Genomic DNA, 9032 nt, shown 5'->3' on the forward strand with positions numbered 1-9032 from the left:
CTAAGCCAATTCTCCAGCCCTCCTTTTTGTTAGCTTTTTTCAAAGTAGGGTCTTGCTCTAGCCCATGCTGACCTGGAACTTGCTGGCCTCAAGCTCACAGGAATCCTCCTACCTCTACCTACCAAGTGCTGTGATTAAAGGCATGCACCACCATGTCCAGCTTAGTCCCTTAATTTTTTTTTTTTTCAAGGTATGACTTGCTATAGTTCAGACTGACCTGGAATTTGCTACATAGTCTTGGGCTAACCTTGAACTCATGGCAATCCTCCTACGTCTGCCTCCTAAGTGCTGGGGTTAAAGGTGTGTGCCAAGCCCAGCTTCAATTCCTTATTTTTAAACTCAACTTTGCTCAAGTTCTCAGGACATGGGAAGAATGGAGCATTTCTTTGCCAGAATAACATGATAGAGTACTTGAGCTCCGAAATTTCATGAGCCAAGCCTCCACAGTCCAAGTTTCTCTCAGCTTTCTGATACTTTAAGCACCTACCACACTAGCCCATTAAGTGCTGCTTACATTACTGTAAGGTTTCTATAGCCCAGTGTTCCAAATTTTTCCATATTTCTTCTAGAAATCAGTTCCAGAAGACTAAGAACCAGAGGGTCAGATGAATTGCAGCAATAGCCTCAGTTCTTTTTTTTTTTTTTTAAATTTTTATTAACATTTTTCATGATTATAAAATATATCCCATGGTAATTCCCTCCCTCCCCACCCCCACACTTTCCCGTTTGAAATTCCATTCTCCATCATATTACCTCCCCATTACAATCATTGTAATTACATATATACAATATCAACCTATTAAGTATCCTCCTCCCTTCCTTTCTCCACCCTTTATGTCTCCTTTTCAACTTACTGGCCTCTGCTACTAAGTATTTTCATTCTCACGCAGAAGCCCAGTCATCTGTAGCTAGGATCCACATATGAGAGAGAACATGTGGCGCTTGGCTTTCTGGGCCTGGGTTACCTGACTTAGTATAATACTTTCCAGGTCCATCCATTTTTCTGCAAATTTCATAACTTCATTTTTCTTTACCGCTGAGTAGAACTCCATTGTATAAATGTGCCACATCTTCATTATCCACTCATCTGTTGAGGGACATCTAGGCTGGTTCCATTTCCCAGCTATTATAAATTGAGCAGCAATAAACATGGTTGAGCATGTACTTCTAAGGAAATGAGATGAGTCCTTTGGATATATGCCTAGGAGCGCTATAGCTGGGTCATATGGTAGATCAATCTCTAGCTGTTTTAGGAACCTCCACACTGTTTTCCACAATGGCTGGACCAGATTGCATTCCCACCAGCAGTGTAGAAGGGTTCCTTTTTTTCCACATCCCCGCCAACATTTATGATCATTTGTTTTCATGATGGTGGCCAATCTGACATAGCCTCAGTTCTTGGCACCAATATTTTGAAGCAGTTCCTTTCTTATTGTTTCTTATTGTTATGCTATGGAAGGCAAGGTTTATTTTTGACTTCTAGTTTCAAGGCAAAGTTTATGCCATGGTGGGGAAAATATGGGAGCAACAGACACCTGGCATCACATTTTTACACCAGCAGAGCAGCAACAGAAAGTACAAAAACAACAAGTGGGTCTGGATGGTAACATCTCAAAGCCTGTGCCCAGTGACACTTCCTTCAGCAAGGCTCTATCTCCTATAGACTCCACAAACTTCCCAAATAGTGCCCCTAACTGGGGATCAAGATTCAAACACTTGGGTCTATGAGGACCATTTTGACTACCACAGATGCAGGTGTAGTCCAGATGTAGGTGCCACTATGCATCTGGCTTATATGGGTCCTGGGGATTTCAACCTGGGTCCTTAGGCTTTACAAGCAAGCAAGTGCCTTCATTGCTAAGCCATCTCTCCAGCCCCTGAATAATTTAACTTTTTTTTTTTTTTAAGTTATGTGAGGTGGGCATGATGGTGCATGCCCTTAATTCCAGCACTTGGGAGGCAGAGTTAGGAGGATTGCCATGAGTTTGAGGCCACCCTGAGGCTACAGGGTAAATTCCAGGTCAGCCTGGGCTAGAGTGAGACCCTACCTCAAATATATATAAATTTTATGTATCTGGATATGGCTGTGCATGCCTTTAATCCCAGCACTCGGAAGGTATTGTTATGTTAGCCTCCAAATAACTCATTACATCTAAAATCTGTTGAATCTCCAATACTTAAGGTAGAGAATTTAATGTATTTTAGTTTTAGCCAAATTTAAACATCAGAATTTTTGACTTGTTAATGTGTTGTTATACCTGGGCTCATAACCAATTTTCCTTCTCTCAAACTATTGCTGATCAATCATATTTTTTGTTTACTTATTACATTTATTTGCAAGTGTGTGTGTGTGTGTGTGTGCACCCACATGCATGCCAGGGTCTCTTTGTTGCTATACAGAATGCCAAACACATGTGACACTTTGGGTCTGGCTTTATATGTGGGCTGGGGAATTGAATCCAGCTGTTAGACTTTGCAAGCCTTTGACCCCTAGGCCATCTTCCCAGCCTCTGTTTACCAATCTTAACTACTCTACTTGCGCCCTAACTATAGTCCATTTCAGGTACTTGTTTTATGAACAGGGTTTACTGAATTGTGATATAAAATTGTTCTCATTGAAAAAATTTTTTCATTACATTTCTTAGTATTTTTCTTTTTAAAATTAAAATAGTAGAGCTAGGCATGGTGACACATACTTTTAATCCTTGCACTCAGGAGGCAGAGGTAGGAGGATCACCTTGGGTTTGAGGGCACCCTGACAGTACAGAGTGAATTCCAGGTTAGCCTTGGCTAGAGTGAGAACCTACCTCCAAATATCAAAATAAATAAGAAAAACACAAATAGGCTGGAGAGATGGCTCAGTGGTTAAGATGCTTACCTACAAAGCCTAACAATCTGAGTTCAATTCCCCAGTTCCCATGTAAAGTCAAGTACACAAAGTGGTGTATGCATCTGGAGTCCATTTAGAGTGGCTGGAGGCCATGGTATGACCATTCTTTCTGTCTCCTATTTCTCTTTCTGCTTATAAATAAATATTTATTTATTTGAGAGAGGGAAAGAAAAAGGGGGGGGGGGAGAGACAGAGAGAGAGAGAAAGAGAAAATGGGCGCTCCATGGCCTCTAGCTATTGCAAACAAACTCTAGATACATGCACCATCTTGTGCATCTGGCTTATGTGGGTACTACTGGGGAATTGAACCTGGGTCCTTAGGCTTTGCAGGCGAGTGCCTTAAATACTAAGCTATCTCTCCAGCCCTGCTTGCAAATAAATAATAAAAGAACAAAACAAAACAAAACAAAAAATGCCAGGTGTGGTGGTGCAAGCCTTTAATCCCAGTATTTGGGAAGCAAAGGTAGGAGGATCTCCAAGAGTTCAAGGCCACCCTGAGAATTCCAGGACAGCCTGAGCTAGAGTGAGACCCTCCCTCGAAAAATCAAATAAAGGGGCTAGAGAAATGGCTTATCAGTTAAGGCATTTGCTTGCAAAGCCAAAGGATCCCAGTTTGACTCTCCAGGACTTATGTAAGCCAAATGCATAAGGGGGTGCATGTGTCTGGAGTTCATTTGCAGTGGCTGGAGGCCCTGGTGTGTCCATTCTCTCTCTGCCTCTTTCTCACTCTCAAATAAATAAAGAAAATATATTAAAAAAGAAAATCAAATGAATAAAACAAATAAAATTAAGATTAATTTTAAAATGTTAGTAAAATTTTTAGCTGGGTGTGGTGTCGCATGCCTTTAATCCCAGCACTCAGGAGGCAGAGGTAGCAGGATTGCTGTGAGTTCAAGGCCATCCTGAGACTACAGACTGAATTCCAGGTCAGCCTGGGCTGGCGTGAGACCCTACCTAGAAAAACCAAATAAATAAAACGTACAATTTTTATGTAACTCCCTCCTATCACTCTTTTGTACCCCTCTATCATCCCCTCCATTGACTACTGTCCTCTTCCTACTATCTATCTTTCTTCTTTTTGGTTTTTCGAGGTAGGATGTCACTCTAGCCCAGGCTGACCTGGAATTCACTATGGAGTCTCAGAGTGGCCTTGAACTCATGGCGATCCTCCTACCTCTGCCTCCCCAATGCTGGGATTAAAGGCACGTGCCACCACGCCCGGCTTTTTCCTACTATCTATTCCCTCTTCCTCTTCTTTTTGATTTTTCAAGGTAGGGTATGCTTCTAGCCCAGGCTGACCTGAATTCACTATGCCAGCTGGGTTTGAACTCACAGTGATTCTCCTACCTGAGCCTCCTGAGTGCTGGGACTAAGGGCTTGCACCACCATGCCTGGCTTATCCACCAATTTTTTTAATTAAAAACTTTGTTTGACGAACATAGTGCATATTGGTCATAGCCCCATTGGGTTATTCTCTTCTCTCCCCTACTCCTGTACCCCCGAGAGACCTCCACAATGGGGTTAGTCAGTCTGTAGGGGGACAATACCTCAGTCCACCATCCTGTGGCTCTTACATTCTTTTTTCTCTTCAGCAATGTTCCCTGAGCCTTGGAAGATGTATTATAGCAACCTCTAATTTTCTACTCTGATGAATTTTATATTTATGGGGGGAAGGGAGAGAAAGGAAAGAATGGCATGCCAGGAGGGCCTCTATCCACTGCAACATAACTACAGATGCATGTGCCACCATGTGCATTTGGCTTATGTGGGTATTGGGGACCTGAATATTGGTCTTTAGGCTTCAGACAAGTGCCTTAATCACCAAGCCATCTCTTTCCAGCCCTGCTTTGATGAGTTTGAGTCTTCTCAGTGTTTACTGCCATTTCCCTGGAGGAGGTTCTCAGGCGAGCTGTGAGAGCAGCTCTCATATTTATTTATTTATTTATTTTTTAAATTTTATTTATTTATTTGAGAGCAACAGACACAGAAAGACAGATAGAGGGAGAGAGAGAGAATGGGTGCGCCAGGGCTTCCAGCCTCTGCAAACGAACTCCAAACGCGTGCGCTCCCTTGTGCATCTGGCTAACGTGGGACCTGGGGAACCGAGCCTCAAACCGGGGTCCCTAGGCTTCACAGGCAAGCGCTTAACCGCTAAGCCATCTCTCCAGCCCCAGCTCTCATATTTAATCCAACACTTCTTCTGTATTGTTTCCTGGGTTATAGTAGGTGTGACAGAGATGACTCATCTTGCGCTAGGCAGTCAGCTTTCTTTTCTTGTATTGATGGGTTTTGGGTCTCCTTGGTATTTGTTGGCATCGGTAACAAGCAGATTTTTCCAACTAAGAGTGAGAGCAGCATAGATTAAAGGGGCTAAGCATAGACATTTAGAGGACTTTTTGATGGGCATAACCTTATTTTGGACAAAGAATGGAAAGCTTCTCTCTAGGGGTCTGATTTCTCAAGCCATAGGTCTCTGACTTGGTTCCCAGTACCAGGTATGAATTCCCTCCCACTGAATAGAATTCCATTGTGTATATGTAGGACATCTTTTTCATCCATTCATCAGTTGATGGGGATTTGGGCCGATTCTAGCAGTGGCAAACATGACTAAGCAATTACTATAAAGCCGAGCCACAGTTTATGCCATGGAGTGGTATGGCTGGATTAAGTGGTAGACCTACTTTTAGAATTTTTTGAGGTAAGGTTTTTGAGGGCCAGGCTGACCTGGAATTCACCATGTAATTTCAGGCCTAGAACTCAAGGCAATCCTCCTACCTTTGCCTCTGGAGTGCTGGGATTAAAGGCATACACCACCATGGCCAAGATTTGTGTGTGTTTGAGGTAAGGTCTTACTGTATGTAGCCCAGGTCCACCTGGAATTCACTATATAGTCACAGACTGACCTCAAACTCATTGTGATCCTCCTGCTTCTGCCTCCTGAGTGCTGGCATTAAAGATATTTACTTTCATATCTGACCTTTTATTCATTTATTTTTTGAGGTAGGGTCTTGCTCTGTCTAGCCCAGGCTATTCTGTAATTGACTGTGTAGTCTCAGGATGGCCTTGAACTCAAGGCTATCCTACCTCTGCCTCCCAAGTGCTGGGATTAAGAGTGTACCACCACACCCAGTTTATCACCAGATAGTTTGTCACAGCAACAGCAGAGCCAAGTCATACACAAGGAAAATGTCACTTTTTTTCCCCCTCAAGGTAGGGTTTCACTCTAGCCCAGGCTGACGTGGAATTCACTATGTAGTCAGGGTGGCCTTGAATTCCAGCAATCCTCCTACCACAACCACCTGAGTTAAAGGCATGTGCCACCACGCCCGGCTGAAAATGTTACTTTAAATACTTCAATTAAAATCAATGCCTGGGCTGGAGAGATGGCTTAGCGGTTAAGCGCTTGCCTGTGAAGCCTAAGGACCCCGGTTCGAGGCTCGGTTCCCCAGGTCCCACGTTAGCCAGATGCACAAGGGGGCGTATGCGCTGGAGTTCGTTTGCAGAGGCTGGAAGCCCTGGCGCGACCATTCTCTCTCTCTCTCTCTCTCTCTCTCTCCGTCTATCTGTCTTTCTCTCTGTCTGTCGCTCTCAAATAAATAAAAAATTTAAAAAAAAAAATCAATGCCTACCTAGGTGTGATGACAAATGTTTTATCCCAACACTTAGAAGGCAGAAGAGGGATTGCTCTGAGTTCAAGGCCAGCCTGTCTTGAGACTATATAGTGAATTCCAGGTCAGCTTTGGCTAGTGGAAATTTACCACTTACCTCAAAAACCAAAAAAGGAAAAGGTACACTGCCAAAAAATCAAAAACAAAACAAAACAAAAAAAACCCCAAAAGGGCTACAGAGATAGCTCAGTGGTCAAGACACTTGTTTGCAAAGCTTAAGGGCCCAGGTTTGATTCCTCAGTACCCATGTAAAACCAATGCCCAAGGTGGCACATGTACCTGGAGTTTATTTGCAGCGGCTAGAGGTCCTGGTATGTGCATTCTCTATCTGGCACTCTCTCAAATAAGTCAGTATTAAAAATTTCTGGGCTGGGGATATGGCTTAGTGGTTAAAGGCAGTTGTTTGCAAACCACCAGCCCAGTTTCAGTTCCCCAGTACTCATGTAAAGCCAGATGCACAAAGTGGTGGATGCGTCTGGGGCTCATTGGCAGTGGCAAGAGATCCTGACTCACCCATACTCTTAAATAAAATCAAATTTTTTAGCCAGGTGGTATGGTACATGCCTTTAATCCCAGTACTTGGGATGCAGAGTTAGGAGGATCACCCTGAGTTTGAGGCCAACCCAGTACTAGAGTGAATTCCAGGTCAGTTTGGGCTAGAGTGGCACCCTATCTGAAAAAAAGAAAAAATCAATTTTCTTTTGGTTTTTCAATGTAGGGTCTTCCTCCAGCCCAGGCTGACCTAGAATTTACTATGAAGTCTCAGGGTGGCCTCAAGCTCACTAGGGTCCTACTACTTCAATGTTCACAGTACTGGGATTAAAGGTGTGCACCACTATGCCTGGCAAATTAAACAATTTTTTTAGGGCTGAGATGGCTCAGTGGATAAAGGGCTTGCCATGCAACTGAGTACTTGAGTTCAATTTCCAGACCTGTCCTACATAAAGGCTAGAAGCTGTGAGGGAGCTATAGTAATTGCAGCATGCTTATGGCAAGACGGGAGACAGGACAAGACATTTTCTGAAAATTCGAACAGTGGTCTTACTTCACAATTGAGGCTGAGGGCTCGAAAGATGACTGTAAAGCGAAAGGTCCCAGGTTCGATTCCCCAGGACCCACATAAGCCAGCTGCACAAGGAAGTGCATATATCTGGAGTTCCTTTGCAATAGCTGGAGGCCCTGTTACACCTATTTTCTCTGTGTCTCTCTCCTCTCAAATAAATAAATATATATAAAAAAATCAAGGCATTGTAGCACACACCTTTAATCCCAGTTCTGGGAGGTAGAGGTAGGATTGCTGTGAGTTTGAAGCCAGCCTGGGCTACAGATTGAGTTTCAGGTCAGTCTAGGCTAGAGACCTAACCTCAAAAACAAACAAACAGGCTGAAGGTGATGACCTCTGATCTGAACATGTGCACTTATACTCTTTCTTAGATGCCAAGGTCCTTGTGACCTGGCCTTGCTTACCTTGTAGCTTTCCAAACTCATCTTCTGTCTTGGCACTTTTAGGATGCCTTTTAAACACTTAGCTCATGAATTCTCTAAAAATACCTTCCCAAAGCCAAGTGTGGTGGCGCACGCCTTTAATCCAAGTACTCGGGACATGGAGGTAGGAGGACAGCCGTGAGTTTGAGGCCACCCTGAGACTCCATAGTGAATTCCAGGTCAGCCTGAGATAGTGTGAGACCCTACCTCGAAAAACAAAACAAAAATCCCTTTCCAGTCCTCTGTCCTAAATGCCTCTCATGTCTGTAAAGCCCTTACACTTCCCTTATGGTTGCATACTACACTGCAATGATCTAGTTTTTGTTTCTCTTCTACCATGAAATGGGGCAGCAGCTCACATGAACAGCAAGTACCAAAATGTGTAAATGAGGGTGGGGGAGACGGCTTGGTAGTTCAAAGCACTTGCTTGCAAAGACTTGCTAGTGCAAGTTCAAGTCACCAGCCAACCACAAAGCCAGACAGGTGTTAGATTGCAGGGGCAAGAGACCCTGGAACACCATACATACATGTACATATAAGTTAAATGTGTCAACGAATGCTGTATTAATGCTTTTTCCTTTCCCACCAGTTGTCAGCCCTGAAGACCAGGCTGTTCGAATAGGAAAGCTGAAGGTTTCCCTTCAAGCAGCTGCAGCCCTCCATGGTATTTATAAGGAGATGACTCAATGAAGATTTGTTTCATGAAGGAACAAGTGCTACTCCATTCTAAAATCTCCTATAAAACAACTTACCATAGCCACAAACTTGGTTTACTGTGATGTCTGGTTCTTTAAACCTAATGGTGAACGTTGGAATATCAATTATTATTTTTTTTGTGTGATATTAGCTGGATTTTCACTTTAGTAGGTGAGGATTTCAGGAGTTGAAAGGAAATGATCATACAAGGTGAATTTACAAAAACAAAACAACAAAAAAACCCACTTTATTTATCTTTTAGTTCTTCCAAAATTCAAAATATCAATCCTACT

At 43.2% G+C, this 9032-nt stretch overlaps 1 protein-coding gene across 3 annotated transcripts in view; it reads left to right on the plus strand.

Moving 5' to 3' along the window:
• Rpgrip1 (RPGR interacting protein 1) overlaps positions 1 to 8733 on the plus strand; it is a 116244-nt gene extending 107511 nt beyond the window's left edge. For all 3 annotated transcript variants that reach the window (XM_045157710.1, XM_045157709.1, XM_045157711.1), the window contains one exon: positions 8633 to 8733. In XM_045157710.1, the coding sequence (XP_045013645.1) occupies positions 8633 to 8733 (101 nt within the window). The remainder of the gene's footprint in view (positions 1 to 8632) is intronic.
• The last annotated feature ends 299 nt before the right edge of the window (positions 8734 to 9032 follow it).

The sequence above is a fragment of the Jaculus jaculus genome, chromosome 8, assembly GCF_020740685.1.
Source record: "Jaculus jaculus isolate mJacJac1 chromosome 8, mJacJac1.mat.Y.cur, whole genome shotgun sequence".
Taxonomy (NCBI): domain Eukaryota; kingdom Metazoa; phylum Chordata; class Mammalia; order Rodentia; family Dipodidae; genus Jaculus; species Jaculus jaculus.